Raw genomic sequence first — 17,940 nt, forward strand, 5'->3', positions numbered from 1 at the left:
AGCATTAATGCTCTGAATTTCTCCATAGAGATTCAGAGCATTCAGCGCATGTAGTGAAGTCCTGATTGGCTGCACGGGGCTTCAGTACTAAACCTGGAAGCGTGATCTCACTAAAGCATTTAATTACCGCGATCGGCATTATTGCAGGTTGCGGTAATAAGCCGCAGGTCTCTGCTGTTTGAAACAGCAGAGACTTGCCGGCCATGAGGCCCGCCGCGTCGTGCTTGCACAGCCCTACCAACGAAAGGGTTAAGATAAGTCATCAATATGAGAGTGACAGGAGTTTGACACACGGGACCCCCACAATCAGCTGTTTGAGGGGATCACAGCACTCCCATAAGGGCTGCAGCCTCCTCACAGCTTACCAAGCACAGCCCCGTACATTGTATGGCGGCTGAGCTCGGTATTGCAGTTCACGTAAATGGGGCTGACCTGCGCCAAAGCCATGTGACCGATGAACATAATGGCCTAGGAAGAGGCCTAACATGCAGAGAACTGGAGCCTCTTCATACAGCTGATCAGCGGGGTTCCAGGGAGTCGCCCCCCCCCCCCCACCAAGCTCACATCCCAGATAACCCATTTAACCAGGATCTTTAACCAGTGGCGGCTCATTTCACATTTCACATTGAGATTAATTGGCACTGGAGGCTTTGTGGGGCCATTTAACACTTGGGGGCTCGTCCGGGATCATTAAACTTGGTTACTGCCAGGTCTATCGGGGACTCACTGGAAAATTTCTCCCAAAAATGGATGGGATGAATGGGTGCAGGAGCACAGAACGTTTAATATTAATGTGGAAGAAGGACTGAGTGTTGTCATGGTGGGTCGGTCCTGGGGCCGATTCTGTTTAGCGCCTTCACTGAAGGGTCAGACTGGAGTTTTGAATAAGTAGATGGGATATATTGCAGGTGAATTTTAGAATTGATATTTTTTGTGTAAAGAGGAAACTCAATAGAAAAGGAGGAATGGCCCCTAAATATACATGCGCCACGTTTAGCCCAATTCTCACCTCATTGGAGAAGATATGAATCCTGCACCATGCTGGGACCACGGGAGCTCTGGCGCCATCTAGTGGTTGAAGCGCAGCATTGCTGTAGAGTTTCCGATTACTCGGTGCTGCTAAAGTAAAAGAATATATCGTTACCGTGTTGGCCTGTAAATAGGCGATACGATAAAAAATATCTAATTTTGATTCCTCAGTGCTTGAACAGATGATGAGACAATTGCAAGCTTTGAAGGCTACTTGGGCCTGTACACCAAAGTACATTAGAGAAACGAGACAAGCGATGGAAAGCAGATCGGTAAGGGTGGAGGAGGTAATAGATAAGGATCCAGGACATCATGGTCAGGAGCTGACCGCTCAGGACTACCAGGTGCCTTCTCCTGCACCACCCCCAATGTCGTCTGTTTGATTGGATGTACTAAATGTCCTACTGGGGATCGCGATGTCGGAGAAACTGGTCAGAAGAATGAACTCTCATCGCCACAAGGGACGATCTGCCTGGAGCGAAGCGCCTTTGCCGCTACGACCACAACGTCGTTGATATTAAAATGGGATTCCAAATCTCAGAGCTCGTGACGGCCGTGGACGCACTCGGATCAGGAACGTGTCTCATGTGGCCCTCGGACCTCCCGCGTTCATCGCCTTCAGAGGACAATAAACCTTCCCTCTACAGCTGCTGTTTCCCCCTCCACCCACCGATCTGCTTTACATCACTCCCAATCTACTTTCCTAAGAGACCCGAGCGAACCGCTCAACCACTGAGGAATCGCCATCTTTGTTTTCTCTTTACTTCGGTGCTGCTATTAATTTTCATACAATCTGCTGCTTTTAAAAAAATATATATTTATTACAGATTTTTAAACACCAAGAGTCGAGCCCTGACCGCTTTCTAATAAGCACATGAGCCCCAATTTCCCCCCTCCCCAATCAGGGTGACGTTGGGTGACAACCCCTGTGAGATGTGCACTGGCGGCCATATTGCTCCCCACCCCGCCCTGGTTTTAGGGGGTGCTCTTGCAGCGCCTATCATGTGCCTTCGTAGAAATCTTTTTATAATCGCTAACCGCGGGATATTTTTTTTCTATTAATTTTTCTAACAATTTATTTTTGTAACAAATCTTTTTTATTGTGGTGTTGACGATTAACTCTTTGATTACTGGGGTCAGGTTTCTGTCCGGGGCGCACTCCTCTCATAATCTGCTTCGGGACTATTGTATTGTGACTACTGAGTATTAACCAATCTCTATCGCTGTAATTAAAGGGCCCCCCCCCCCCCCCAAAAAAAAGCCGCCCTCTACAACAGAACTCCGCTAAGGGCCCCCATAAAGTGCTGAAATCTACTGCGCTCTGTATGCAAACTGCTGAGCCCTCCTAGCCAATCAGAATTGCCCACAGGATTCATGTGACACTTGTCTAGCCACAGCACATCTGATTGGCCAGGAGGGACGCCGCTCTTGGCATATGATTGGCCCATATATGCATTACGTTATGACAGGAAGCGCTCCCTTTACAAGTAGTTGCACTTCCAATGGTAACCTACAGCGCAGTGGGGGCTCCACCATACGCGGGCAGGTGGTGGAGCTTTAAACCTAACGCCCCCCCAAAAGTGAAGGATTTAAAGGAACTATACTGTGTAAAAAAAAATATATGGCTGCCTTCTTGCAAAAACAGCGCCACGCCTGTCCACAGGTTATTTCTGGTATTGCAACGTAGCCCAATTCAATCCAAAGCAGACACCATCCCTAGACAGGTGCCTGCTGGAAGAAGGCAGCCATGTTTTTCTAATCCCTTTGGTCTGGATTTGAGGAACTGTGGTGGGCGGAGACATGCAAATGAAGCCATTCTCCATCAGTCAGACTAAAGCAATCGATGACACGCGCCCTGTTGGTCGGCACTGTGACTCTGTACCCCCAATTGCTCTATAGTGGGGGGGGGGCGGGGTGCCCTAGCAGTAACAATAACTGGAACCTACTGATTGATGCATTGTTAACCCTTTAATCCCTGGGGAGGGGGAGAGGGATATGGATGGATCGGGGTCCCTCGCTCTACCCTCCCCCCCCCCCCCCCCCAACCAGGTGCTTTTCTTGGATGTTAATAATGGATATAATGGTGGGCATTAAACGAGTGAAGAACCTCATGTGTCAGTGTCTGTGATATAGCAGAGCCAGCGAGGCGTGGTAATGTGACAGTCATTTATTGTAATCTGCATTCATAACCACAGTGATGAGTACAAGCTTATTACATCTTATAGGTGACGTACAACACAAGGGGTTATAATCCTCCGTCCAATGTAAACACCACCAGGGGGCGCCAGCAGCAATATGGAGTTTGGTGCCCTCTACATGCAGAGGGGTAGCTTTACATCTTATGACTGGAGTTAGATAACATATCTGCATTGATTATACACTCCTGTGATGGACGAGCAAAGTGCCGGCAGTATAGCACCGGGAGCCGCGTGCGGTATCCGGCCTCCAGCCTTAGAAGCAGAGACCCCGCAGAGCTAAAACACGTACATACAGAGCCTACAGCTACACGAGTCCACCATGAGGGGGGTTGTAGTCGTGCTGGGAGTACTCCGCATCGCTTTACACCGGGCCATAGAATCTTTTGTAAGCCTCCTGGAAACCAATGTGATCGGCCAGCTCATCGCAGTCCGGGTTCAGCTCGCACACCTCTCTCTTCGCTTCCAAGGGGGATCTCACTGGGGCTCGGTATAGCCTGCGGAATTGACAAGAGGCTTAGATACACCGTATGATACATGGCAGGACCAGCTACTAAGCTCAGCAGGCAGTATCACACAGGAGAGGATTAGATACACGGCTCAGCAGGTAGTATCACACAGAATAGGATTAGATACACAGCTCAGCAGACAGTATCACACAGGATAGGATTAGATACACAGCTCAGCAGACAGTATCACATAGGATAGGATTAGATACACAGCTCAGCAGACAGTATCACACAGGATAGGATTAGATACACAGCTCAGCAGACAGTATCACACAGGATAGGATCAGATACACAGCTCAGCAGACAGTATCACACAGGATAGGATTAGATACACAGCTCAGCAGACAGTATCACATAGGATAGGATTAGATACACAGCTCAGCAGACAGTATCACACAGGATAGGATTAGATACACAGCTCAGCAGACAGTATCACACAGGATAGGATCAGATACACAGCTCAGCAGACTGTATCACACAGGATAGGATTAGATACACAGCTCAGCAGTCAGTATCACACAGGATAGGATCAGATACACAGCTCAGCAGACTGTATCACATAGGATAGGATTAGATACACAGCTCAGCAGACAGTATCACACAGGATAGGATTAGATACACAGCTCAGCAGGTAGTATCACACAGGATAGGATTAGATACACAGCTCAGCAGACTGTATCACACAGGATAGGATTAGATACACAGCTCAGCAGTCAGTATCACACAGGATAGGATCAGATACACAGCTCAGCAGACTGTATCACATAGGATAGGATTAGATACACAGCTCAGCAGACAGTATCACACAGGATAGGATCAGATACACAGCTCAGCAGACAGTATCACATAGGACAGGATTAGATACACAGCTCAGCAGTCAGTATCACACAGGATAGGATTAGATACACAGCTCAAGACAGTATCACACATGATAGGATTAGATACACGGCTCAGCAGACAGTATCACACAGAATAGGATTAGATACACAGCTCAGCAGACAGTATCACACAGAATAGGATTAGATACACAGCTCAGCAGACTGTATCACACTTGACTGAATTAGATACACCCGGCTCAGTGATATCTCCCTCATGATAGGTGTGAGGAGGAGAGCAGCAGTAACAGGTGGGTACTATAGAGAACTGGCTGGAGGAGGTCACTGGGGGGCGCTGCAGTTCTCTCTCTCATGTGGTTACTTGTGCAGTGACGGCTGTACTTACACATTGTGGAGGTTGCTGCTCCTTTGTCTATTGGCAAAATTAGCAGATTCTTGTCTAGAGATGAACGCTGTCGGAGAGAAAGATGCTGGTGGTGAGAAACCTGACATGTCCAATAGTCTGCACAGTACCTCTTCTCTGTCTCTCTCTCTCTATATGATGCACAGTACCTCTGCTCTCTCTATATGTATGGACGATGCACAGTACATCTCCTCTCTCTATATATGTATCGACGATGCACTGTACATCTCCTCTATATATGTATGGACGATGCACAGTACATCTCCTCTCTCTATATATGTATCGACGATGCACTGTACATCTCCTCTATATATGTATGGACGATGCACAGTACATCTAGTCTCTATATATGTATGGACGATGCACCGTACCTCTCCTCTATATATGTATGGACGATGCACAGTACATCTAGTCTCTATATATGTATGGACGATGCACAGTACCTCTCCTCTCTCTATATGTATGGACGATGCACAGTACATCTAGTCTCTATATATGTATGGACGATGCACCGTACCTCTCCTCTATATATGTATGGACGATGCACAGTACATCTAGTCTCTATATATGTATGGACGATGCACAGTACCTCTCCTCTCTCTATATATGTATGGACGATGCACAGTACATCTCCTCTCTCTATATATGTATGGACGATGCACAGTACATCTCATCTCTCTAAATATGTATGGACGATGCACAGTACATCTCCTCTTGCTATATGTATGGACGATGCACAGTACATCTCCTCTCGCTATATGTATGGACGATGCACAGTACATCTCCTCTCTCTATATGTATGGACGATGCACAGTACCTCTCATCTCTCTAAATATGTATGGACGATGCACAGTACATCTCCTCTTGCTATATGTATGGACGATGCACAGTACATCTCCTCTCGCTATATGTATGGACGATGCACAGTACATCTCCTCTTGCTATATGTATGGACGATGTACAGTACATCTCCTCTCTCTATATGTATGGACGATGCACAGTACCTCTGCTCTTGCTCTACCTGCTGGATGTGACTGACCTGTCAGCTATATGTCAGAGGGTCATGCAGGCTCCATGTAATCAGAACAATAAAGCGGTAAGGTGGGAGAGAGGTACCAACCTTCTGCGCTGCGGGAATCGGCCATGGCACTGCGATTGGGATCTAAAACACAAAGTGATAGGGTGAGGTTATTTAATGGCTGCAGTAAGGGTTCACTGTCTGCTCCATATGGAGATATAGCATATATACCCAACAGGCATAACCAATCAGTGAGCAATAACAGCAACTGTGAGGATTGATTGGTTATGTCTGCTCTATATGCAGTACATAAAGGAAAGTCTATGGAGGTAATCCACACAATCTCTCACAGACACCATCAGTCACTCACAATAATGCACAGGGACGATGGGGTGATGCACGTACCTCGTCGGCCCAAGACCAGGGTGACCAACCCAAGAAGAATGGCAAAGATAAGGAGTCTCATGGTTGAGGGTCTTGTATGGGTCCTCGTCTACTTCTTCTAATCTCCAGGTCCATATACTTATACCCCAGGTGCCAGCGGAGGAGGGACCGGGCTCAGTGCCAGTGGGTTTACAGCACCGCGCAATTCTGAAGTCAGCTGACATCTAAAAAAAAAAATGTACAAACCTCTTAGCCAAAAATCAGCACGGCGGAGATTAACTCCTGCCGTGCCGGATGATGAGCACTCACTCTGGTCTTACCCCCGATACAAGGAAAAGTTGCCCAGCGGGCACAACTAAAAACAAATGGCGACTTCTCAAGTCATGAATTATATGGGCATCGTTCAGACAGTAAAGCGGACCACTCTACAGATGGTGAAGGGTTAAAGTGAGACTGAGGCATTATAACCTTATAATAGCAGGGTCGGACGCTATGAGGCAGCACCATATAATTGTTTACTCCTCGTCTTCCTCTCGGTGTAATTCACATGAACAAGGAAACATTTCCGCCAGTGGTCAGACCGCAACTGGAGAGTTGGGTGCAGTGACCGGAGGGTGCCCCGAGCCACGTCTTGTACCCCTGTGTGCCAATCACATCACATGGGCACTGACAGCGACCAATCCCTCTGCAGTGCCCGCTGCCTGTTATTAAAATACTGAGGAACATGAACGGTTCATCATCCTGTACCCCGAGTGTCAGTGTCATTATCCTGTACCCCCACTGTCAGCGTCATTATCCTGTACCCCCAGTGTCAGTGTCATTATCCCGTACCCCAAGTGTCAGTGTCGTTATCCTGTACCCCAAGTGTCAGTGTCATTATCCTGTACCCCGAGTGTCAGTGTCATTATCCCGTACCCCCAGTGTCAGTATCCCGTACCCCAAGTGTCAGTGTCATTATCCCGTAACCCAAGTGTCAGTGTCATTATCCTGTACCCCAAGTGTCAGTGTCATTATCCTGTACCCCAAGTGTCAGCGTCATTATCCCGTACCCAGAGTGTCAGTGTCATTATCCCGTACCCCAAGTGTCAGTGTCATTATCCTGTACCCCAAGTGTCAGTGTCATTATCCCGTACCCCAAGTGTCAGTGTCATTATCCTGTACCCCAAGTGTCAGTGTCATTATCCCGTACCCCAAGTGTCAGTGTCATTATCCCGTACCCCAAGTGTCAGTGTCATTATCCCGTACCCCGAGCGTCAGTGTCATTATCCTGTACCCCAAGTGTCAGTGTCATTATCCTGTACCCCAAGTGTCAGTGTCATTATCCTGTACCCCCAGTGTCATTATCCTGTACCCCCAGTGTCATTGTCATTATCCTGTACCCCCAGTGTCAGTGTCATTATCCCGTACCCAGAGTGTCAGTGTCATTATCCCGTACCCCAAGTGTCAGTGTCATTATCCCGTACCCCAAGTGTCAGTGTCATTATCCTGTACCCCGAGTGTCATTATCCTGTACCCCAAGTGTCAGTGTCATTATCCTGTACCCCAAGTGTCAGTGTCATTATCCCGTACCCCAAGTGTCAGTGTCATTATCCCGTACCCCGAGTGTCAGTGTCATTATCCCGTACCCCAAGTGTCAGCGTCATTATCCTGTACCCAGAGTGTCAGTGTCGTTATCCTGTTACCCCGAGTGTCAGTGTCATTATCCTGTACCCCGAGTGTCATTATCCTGTACCCAAGTGTCAGTGTCATTATCCTGTACCCAAGTGTCAGTGTCGTTATCATGTACCCCGAGTGTCAGTGTCATTATCCTGTACCCAGAGTGTCAGTGTCATTATCCTGTACCCAGAGTGTCAGTGTCATTATCCTGTACCCAGAGTGTCAGTGTCGTTATCATGTACCCCGAGTGTCAGTGTCATTATCCTGTACCCCCAGTGTCAGCGTCATTATCCCGTACCCCCAGTGTCAGCGTCATTATCCCGAACCCCGAGTGTCAGCGTCATTATCCCGTACCCCGAGTGTCAGCGTCATTATCCCGTACCCCGAGTGTCAGTGTCATTATCCCGTACCCCAAGTGTCATTATCCCGTACCCCAAGTGTCAGTGTCATTATCCTGTACCCCGAGTGTCAGTCATTATCCTGTACCCAGAGTGTCAGTCATTATCCTGTACCCAGAGTGTCAGTGTCGTTATCCTGTTACCCCGAGTGTCAGTGTCAGTATCCTGTACCCCCAGTGTCAGTATCCTGTACCCCCAGTGTCAGTGTCATTATCCCGTACCCCCACTGTCAGCGTCATTATCCCGTACCCCGAGTGTCAGCGTCATTATCCTGTACCCCCAGTGTCAGTGTCATTATCCCGTACCCCGAGTGTCAGTGTCATTATCCTGTACCCCAAGTGTCAGTGTCATTATCCTGTACCCCCAGTGTCAGTATCCTGTACCCCAAGTGTCAGTGTCATTATCCTGTACTCCAAGTGTCAGTGTGTCATTATCCTGTACCCCCAGTGTCAGCGTCATTATCCCGTACCCCGAGTGTCATTATCCTGTACCCCCAGTGTCAGCGTCATTAACCCGTACCCCGAGTGTCAGCGTCATTATCCCTTACCCGGAGTGTTAGTGTCATTATCCTGTACCCCAAGTGTCAGTGTCATTATCCTGTACCCCCAGTGTCAGTGTCATTATCCTGTACCCCAAGTGTCAGTGTCATTATCCTGTACCCCAAGTGTCAGTGTCATTATCCTGTACCCCGAGTGTCAGTGTCATTATCCTGTACCCAAGTGTCAGTGTCGTTATCCTGTACCCAGAGTGTCAGTGTCATTATCCTGTACCCCCAGTGTCATTATCCTGTACCCCGAGTGTCAGTGTCATTATCCTGTACCCAAGTGTCAGTGTCGTTATCCTGTACCCCGAGTGTCAGTGTCATTATCCTGTACCCAAGTGACAGTGTCGTTATCATGTACCCAGAGTGTCAGTGTCATTATCCTGTACCCCGAGTGTCAGTGTCATTATCCTGTACCCAAGTGTCAGTGTCGTTATCCTGTACCCAGAGTGACAGTGTCGTTATCATGTACCCCCAGTGTCAGTGTCATTATCCCATACCCCGAGTGTCAGCGTCATTATCCCGTACCCCCAGTGTCAGCGTCATTATCCTGAACCCCGAGTGTCAGCGTCATTATCCCGTACCCCGAGTGTCAGTGTCATTATCCCGTACCCCGAGTGTCAGTGTCATTATCCTGTACCCCCAGTGTCAGTATCCCGTACCCCGAGTGTCAGTGTCATTATCCCGTACCCCGAGTGTCAGTGTCGTTATCCCGTACCCCAAGTGTCAGTGTCATTATCCTGTACCCCCAGTGTCATTATCCTGTACCCCAAGTGTCAGTGTCATTATCCTGTACCCCAAGTGTCATTATCCTATACTCCAAGTGTCAGCGTCATTATCCTGTACCCCCAGTGTCAGTGTCATTGGCCCGTACCCCGAGTGTCAGTGTCATTATCCCGTACCCCGAGTGTCAGTATCCCGTACCCCAAGTGTCAGTGTCATTATCCTGTACCCCAAGTGTCATTATCCTGTACCCAAGTGTCAGTGTCGTTATCATGTACCCCGAGTGTCAGTGTCATTATCCTGTACCCCGAGTGTCAGTGTCATTATCCCGTACCCCGAGTGTCAGTATCCCGTACCCCAAGTGTCAGTATCCTGTACCCCAAGTGTCATTATCCTGTACCCAAGTGTCAGTGTCGTTATCATGTACCCCGAGTGTCAGTGTCATTATCCTGTACCCCCAGTGTCAGTGTCATTATCCCGTACCCCGAGTGTCAGCGTCATTATCCCGTACCCCCAGTGTCAGCGTCATTATCCTGAACCCCGAGTGTCAGCGTCATTATCCCGTACCCTGAGTGTCAGTGTCATTATCCCGTACCCCAAGTGTCAGTGTCATTATCCTGTACCCCAAGTGTCAGTGTCATTATCCTGTACCCCAAGTGTCATTATCCTGTACCCCGAGTGTCAGTGTCATTATCCTGTACCCCGAGTGTCAGTGTCATTATCCTGTACCCCAAGTTTCATTATCTCGTACCCCCAGTGTCAGTGTCATTATCCCGTACTCCCAGTGTCAGTGTCATTATCCCGTACCCCCATTGTCAGTGTCATTATCCCGTACCCCAAGTGTCTGTCATTATCCTGTACCCCAAGTGTCATTATCCTGTACCCCAAGTGTCAGTGTCATTATCCTGTACCCCAAGTGTCATTATCCTGTACCCCGAGTGTCAGTGTCATTATCCTGTACCCCCAGTGTCAGCGTCATTATCTCGTACCCCCAGTGTCAGTGTCATTATCCTGTACCCCGAGTGTCAGCGTCATCATCCCGTACCCCGAGTGTCAGTGTCATTATCCTGTATGCCAAGTGTCAGCGTCATTATCACATACCCCAAGTGTCAGCGTCATTATCCTGTACCCCAAGTGCCAGTGTCATTATCCATTCCCCCGAGTGTCATTATCCTGTACCCCAAGTGTCAGTGTCATCATCCTGTACCCCAAGTGTCAGTGTCATCATCCTGTACCCCAAGTGTCAGTGTCATTATTCTGTACCCCAAGTATCAGCGTCATTATCCTGTACCCAGAGTGTCAGCATCATCCTGTACCCCAAGTGTCAGTGTCATTATCCTGTACCCCAAGTTTCAGTGTCATCATCCCGTACCCCCAGTGTCAGCGTCATTATCCTGTACCCAGAGTGGCAGCATCATTATCCCGTACCCCGTGTGTCAGCGTCATCATCCCGTACCCCGTTTGTCAGCGTCATCATCCCGTACCCCGAGTGTCAGTGTCATCATCCCGTACCCCGTGTGTCAGCGTCATCATCCCGTACCCCGTGTGTCAGCGTCATCATCCCGTACCCCGTGTGTCAGCGTCATCATCCCGTACCCAGAGTGTCAGTGTCAATATCCCGTACCCCCAGTGTCAGTGTCATTATCCTGTACCCCGAGTGTCAGTGTCATTATCCTGTACCCCGAGTGTCAGTGTCAATATCCCGTACCCCCAGTGTCATTATCCCGTACCCCAAGTGTCATTATCCTGTACCCAGAGTGTCAGTGTCATTATCCTGTACCCCAAGTGTCATTATCCTGTACCCAGAGTGTCAGTGTCATTATCTCGTACCCCCAGTGTCAGTGTCATTATCCTGTACCCCGAGTGTCAGCGTCATTATCCCGTACCCCCAGTGTCAGTGTCATTATCCTGTACCCCCAGTGTCAGTGTCATTATCCTGTACCCCCGAGTGTCAGTGTCATTATACTGTACCCCGAGCGTCAGTGTCATTATCCTGTACCCCCAGTGTCAGTGTCATTATCCCGTACCCCCAGTGTCATTATCCCGTACCCCCAGTGTCAGTGTCATTATCCTGTACCCCAAGTGTCAGTGTCATTATCCTGTACCCCAAGTGTCATTATCCTGTACCCCGAGTGTCAGTGTCATTATCCTGTACCCCGAGTGTCAGTGTCATTATCCTGTACCCCAAGTGTCATTATCCTGTACCCAGAGTGTCAGTGTCATTATCTCGTACCCCCAGTGTCAGTGTCATTATCCTGTACCCCGAGTGTCAGCGTCATCATCCCGTACCCCGAGTGTCAGTGTCATTATCCTGTACGCCAAGTGTCAGCGTCATTATCCTGTATGCCAAGTGTCAGCGTCATTATCCCATACCCCAAGTGTCAGCGTCATTATCCTGTACCCCAAGTGCCAGTGTCATTATCCATTCCCCCAAGTGTCAGTGTCATCATCCTGTACCCTAAGTGTCAGTGTCATTATTCTGTACCCCAAGTGTCAGTGTCATTATTCTGTACCCCAAGTGTCAGTGTCATTATTCTGTACCCCAAGTGTCAGTGTCATTATTCTGTACCCCAAGTGTCAGTGTCATTATTCTGTACCCCAAGTGTCAGTGTCATTATTCTGTACCCCAAGTGTCAGTGTCATTATTCTGTACCCCAAGTGTCAGTGTCATTATTCTGTACCCCAAGTGTCAGTGTCATTATTCTGTACCCCAAGTGTCAGTGTCATTATCCTGTACCCAGAGTGTCAGCATCATCCTGTACCCCAAGTGTCAGTGTCATTATCCTGTACCCCCAGTGTCAGCGTCATTATCCTGTACCCAGAGTGGCAGCATCATTATCCCGTACCCCGTGTGTCAGCGTCATCATCCCGTACCCCGTGTGTCAGCGTCATCATCCCGTACCCCGAGTGTCAGTGTCAATATCCTGTACCCAGAGTGTCACGATTCAGATCTGTGAGTTTCATCTATACAGAGTAAACATAACTATCGGATCATCACAATTTCGGGGGACGCCTGTGGGGATATTTACGGCTCTAGTTTGGGGGGGTGTTGGATTAGTAAATCAGTAGAAGCCTGTCCAAGGCCGGATCTCTCAAACACAGATGAGGGGATGGAGTTCACAGGAGACCACAAATCACAGCATGGCTTCTGCCAGGCGCTGATCCGAGCCTAAACCCACAGAGTCTTGTTTACAGCTGGAAAGGCAGCGGTGTCCTGAAATATCACAGTCCACAACCACGAACCTCCTCACCCCGAACATGTCCTCATAGGACAGGCGCTCACTGTAATGGGGCTTATAACCCATTATGGCTATTTAAATGTGTTTTCCCCTCTCGCACCTTTTATTTTTTCATGTTGATACCATTTTGGGGTACATATTGTTTATTAAATACTTTTAGCATGTTCAAATCTGTATGAACGCATATAGATTTTTTTTTTTTTTTACACCACGTGGTATATAACTTGACACCCAGTATAAACCATCAATTGTGTTAAGAGGGTGACAGAGGTGCCACTTAAACCCCTTTCACACGGGTGCAATGCATGATGCGCCCGCACGGAATCCGGACCCATTCATTTTAATGGGGCTGTGTACATGTGCGTTGGTTTTCACGCATCACTCTTGTGTTGCGTGAAAATCGCAGCATGTTCTATATTCTGCGATTAAGTGAATGGAGCTGCGTGAAAAATCGCATCTCATCCGCAAGCAAGTGCGGATGCGATGTGTTTTTCACGCATGGTTGCTAAGAGATGTTGTTTGTTTACATTCAATTAAATCGCATTGCACCCGCACGATAAAAACTGAATGGACTTGATTGCGTAATCGCGCAGATTTCACTGAATGCATCCGGACACACTCGTCTGCAAGGGGCCTTAGGCTTCTTAGTTGCCGCAGTCACTTACTGACCGCAGTGTCCAAGGGGTTAAAGGGCGAGGTTCAGCAGTTTCAGTTACTCCGGGTATTACAGGAGGAGCCCCCTTCTCAATATTGCCGGGCTCCAGCGGCTGATAGCATAGGAACAGCAAAAAGCTCAAATCTGCAGCAAACGGTATTCATGAAAAAAAAAAAACTTTATTAACATCGACAACAAGACAACCAGAAAAAGACGCGATACCACTGGAGGACTGATGAGCTGAGGTCAGATCCCCTCCCTCGACCCCTGAATGGAGAGAATGAGCTCCCTCTGCGACTGACTCAGACTCTAGAACGAAAAAAAAAAAAAAAAAAAAAAAGAAGAAGTGATTAACTACAACTCCCACCATGCCCTGAAAGCCACAGAACGCCATTCTAGAATCCGCTCTCGCTTATTACCTGCCAGGCCTGCTTCCTCCTCTCAATCTCTCTCCGCATCTCCTCTATCTTCTCCCTCCCGGCCAGGACGGACTGCGCCAGCCTGGCGTTCTCCTGCTGCTTCTCCTTTAAGAGCCGTCGCAGGTATTCCCGCTGCTGGAGGAGGTACGGCACGAGGTGGCTGCGGACGTCTTCCTCTGGAATCCCACTAGGACGCCTGCGGGCAAAAAGCAGGCTGCGACTAGGCACCAAAGTTACAGGGCTACCTGCACCGACAGAGTAACAAAGTACCAGGGCGGAAGGGAGACGTGTGCTGGATACAACTGTAACAAACCTTCCGCTGTGACAAGTATCAGGTTTTTAGCTTATGGATGTAAATTCAAATGCGCCCATTCATAGACAGCAAGCAGAGTTCTTAGAAAGCTGGAGCCGGGTACTCACCACTGCGGGTCGGTTTTAGTTTTGGCCTCTCGCTCCAGTTTGTCCAGAGACTCCAGCAGCGCCTCCAGGCTCCCCTCATCCTTGATCTCCTGGATCTCGGCCTGGAAGAAGCGGGAGATCTGGAGACTCGGCACTGACCCCCGATATACATTCAGAGGGGTCATGGGAGCCAATACTGGACCGCTCACGGCCGTTAACCCCTCCCGCACCATCTCCATCAATGCAGCCATCTTTAATAAGACCATTTTTGGGGTACATACTTATTAACGTTCCTCATTTTTGGGGGGAGAGAGCACTCCTCCAACTGTATTCTGCAATTCCCCTGGTAGGCGATGGCTTATATACCATTAAGGCAGGGCCTAATAAGCACAAGGCCAAGGCAGGCCTGGAGGTACTCGTTAAGCCCCTGATTGCCATGGCAACACACTGGCACCCCACAATCAACTCATGTGGTGAAGAGGGAGCCCCTTTCCTCTGTCTAATCCCCCACATGCTGTGCTCTCTATCAGCCCTGGCATCTAAGGGGTTAAACCGGGATCAGACTGTGCCGGATTATTGGACTACAGAGAGCGGATTGCTGGACACTTACGTTTATGGATGCGTGCAGCTGCGATACAAACTGGTCGTAGATGCTGCGGGTGATCTCCGGCTGTACGTTGTAGAACCTCCGGTAACAGCGAGCGAACCTCTGGTAACTGCGGAGAGAAGGGAGAGCGTCACTGTCCGATAATCCAGAACCTGTGGTAACTGCGGAGAGAAGGGAGAGCGTCACTGTCCGACAGTCCAGAACCTGTGGTAACTGCGGAGAGAAGGGAGAGCGTCACTGTCCGACAGTCCAGGACCTGTGGTAACTGCGGAGAGAAGGGAGAGCGTCACTGTCCGACAGTCCAGGACCTGTGGTAACTGCGGAGAGAAGGGAGAGCGTCACTGTCCGACAGTCCAGAACCTGTGGTAACTGGGGAGAGAAGGGAGAGCGTCACTGTCCGACAGTCCAGAACCTGTGGTCACTGCGGAGAGAAGGGAGAGCGTCACTGTCCGACAGTCCAGAACCTGTGGTAACTGCGGAGAGAAGGGAGAGCGTCACTGTCTGACAGTCCAGAACCTGTGGTAACTGCGGAGAGAAGGGAGAGCGTCACTGTCCGACAGTCCAGAACCTGTGGTAACTGCGGAGAGAAGGGAGAGCGTCACTGTCCGACAGTCCAGGACCTGTGGTCACTGCAGAGAGAAGGGAGAGCGTCACTGTCCGACAGTCCAGAACCTGTGGTAACTGCGGAGAGAAGGGAGAGCGTCACTGTCCGACAGTCCAGAACCTGTGGTAACTGCGGAGAGAAGGGAGAGCGTCACTGTCCGACAGTCCAGAACCTGTGGTAACTGCGGAGAGAAGGGAGAGCGTCACTGTCCGACAGTCCAGAACCTGTGGTAACTGCGGAGAGAAGGGAGAGCGTCACTGTCCGACAGTCCAGAACATGTGGTAACTGCGGAGAGAAGGGAGAGCGTCACTGTCCGACAGTCCAGAACCTGTGGTAACTGCGGAGAGAAGGGAGAGCGTCACTGTCCGACAGTCCAGAACCTGTGGTAACTGCAGAGAGAAGGGAGAGCGTCACTGTCCGACAGTCCAGAACATGTGGTCACTGCGGAGAGAAGGGAGAGCGTCACTGTCCGACAGTCCAGAACCTGTGGTAACTGCGGAGAGAAGGGAGAGCGTCACTGTCCGACAGTCCAGAACCTCTGGTAACTGCGGAGAGAAGGGAGAGCGTCACTGTCCGACAGTCCAGAACCTGTGGTAACTGCAGAGAGAAGGGAGAGCGTCACTGTCCGACAGTCCAGAACCTGTGGTAACTGCGGAGAGAAGGGAGAGCGTCACTGTCCGACAGTCCAGAACCTGTGGTAACTGCAGAGAGAAGGGAGAGCGTCACTGTCCGACAGTCCAGAACCTGTGGTAACTGCAGAAAGAAGGGAGAGCGTCACTGTCCGACAGTCCAGAACATGTGGTCACTGCGGAGAGAAGGGAGAGCGTCACTGTCCGACAGTCCAGAACCTGTGGTAACTGCGGAGAGAAGGGAGAGCGTCACTGTCTGACAGTCCAGAACCTGTGGTAACTGCGGAGAGAAGGGAGAGCGTCACTGTCCGACAGTCCAGAACATGTGGTAACTGCAGAGAGAAGGGAGAGCGTCACTGTCCGACAGTCCAGAACCTGTGGTAACTGCGGAGAGAAGGGAGAGCGTCACTGTCCGACAGTCCAGAACCTGTGGTAACTGCGGAGAGAAGGGAGAGCGTCACTGTCCGACAGTCCAGAACCTGTGGTAACTGCGGAGAGAAGGGAGAGCGTCACTGTCCGACAGTCCAGAACCTGTGGTCACTGCGGAGAGAAGGGAGAGCGTCACTGTCCGACAGTCCAGGACCTGTGGTAACTGCGGGGAGAAGGGAGAGCGTCACTGTCCGACAGTCCAGAACATGTGGTAACTGCGGAGAGAAGGGAGAGCGTCACTGTCTGATAATCCAGAACCTCTGGTAATCCGGCATGTCAGTAACCCTATAGATGCCAGATCAGCTGTAGCGGCTTCTGGGACAGCCGCCAATATGGACGCCCCACAACCTTGACATGCAGGAGCCTGGAGAAGCTGGGTGCGAAGCACTGTGGGCACCATTACAGCTCACACATCACTACATTACTGTGGGGAGACTTCCATCCAGGGCTGCGGGACAGCCGGGTGACAACCCTTACATGCCGGTCCTGGCGGCCATTTCTGTTGTCACCCTATGTACCTGAGGTAACAACAGCGGCCAATCATATTGAAGGTCCCAAACTTCTAACCAATCACAAACCTCCGAGCCAAAACACACAACCAATCAATGCACGCAGGTAACTCACACACAGCCAATGAACGACTGGATAAAATCTACCAATCGCATTACAGGGAAAGGATCACACCGGCCAATCACGCAGCGTTCTGCCAATTAGAAGGCGAGGCTGTGACTTACCTTCCCCCCTCTATCAGCCCCTCCAGAAACTTCTCCACCATGGTGTTAAAGAGGAGGAGACGGCCGGACGTGTCAGCACTTGTAGCCGCGGCTCCGGTCTGCACCGCCGGTTGTGAAGGGCCAGGAACGCTACAAGACGAGGCAGACTCCTCAGCTTCCATCTTCTCGGCCATCGGCTCTGGCCCCGCCCAACGCTTCCCGCCGCGCTATTCTACCTCCTCATTGGCTATTTGAGCCGTCACTCATAAAGCCCGCCTCAGTGACGGAATGTCATTGGCTGAGGGCAGTAGAAGCTTTAGTGCACAGCCCTCAGAGTGGTCACCCCATGACCGCGGCACCTGTTGCTAAGCAACAGTACACTCCTCATTAGAAAGCACCGTGCATAACAGCAAAAAGACTGGCTTCCTTCTCTCCAGAAAGTCTACAGCTTAATGGCTGGTTGTTGTCATATTCACGTGGAAATGAAACCATTATACATGTTGTAAGACTGTGTGAAGGAGCCTTCAAGGGGACAGAGTGGGCTGCAGCTCCAT

General features: G+C 49.9%; 2 protein-coding genes across 2 annotated transcripts; both read right to left on the reverse strand.

The window, feature by feature from the left end:
• Nucleotides 1-2,361: 2,361 nt before the first annotated feature.
• On the reverse strand, nucleotides 2,362-6,473 carry LOC120982234 (bone gamma-carboxyglutamate protein). The gene is made up of 4 exons (XM_040412246.1): nucleotides 6,396-6,473; nucleotides 6,093-6,134; nucleotides 4,955-5,021; nucleotides 2,362-3,721 (listed from the first exon to the last, which is right to left on the reverse strand). The coding sequence occupies exons 1-4, from the start codon at nucleotides 6,454-6,456 to the stop codon at nucleotides 3,589-3,591; spliced, it is 303 nt and encodes a 100-aa protein (XP_040268180.1). The 5' UTR covers nucleotides 6,457-6,473; the 3' UTR covers nucleotides 2,362-3,588.
• A 7,278-nt stretch (nucleotides 6,474-13,751) lies between these two features.
• On the reverse strand, nucleotides 13,752-17,611 carry PMF1 (polyamine modulated factor 1). Its single transcript, XM_040412226.1, has 5 exons — nucleotides 17,408-17,611; nucleotides 15,015-15,120; nucleotides 14,426-14,526; nucleotides 14,006-14,201; nucleotides 13,752-13,895 (listed from the first exon to the last, which is right to left on the reverse strand). The coding sequence occupies exons 1-5, from the start codon at nucleotides 17,578-17,580 to the stop codon at nucleotides 13,833-13,835; spliced, it is 639 nt and encodes a 212-aa protein (XP_040268160.1). The 5' UTR covers nucleotides 17,581-17,611; the 3' UTR covers nucleotides 13,752-13,832.
• Nucleotides 17,612-17,940: the final 329 nt, after the last annotated feature.

The sequence above is a fragment of the Bufo bufo genome, chromosome 11 (assembly GCF_905171765.1).
Source record: "Bufo bufo chromosome 11, aBufBuf1.1, whole genome shotgun sequence".
Taxonomy (NCBI): Eukaryota; Metazoa; Chordata; class Amphibia; order Anura; family Bufonidae; genus Bufo; species Bufo bufo.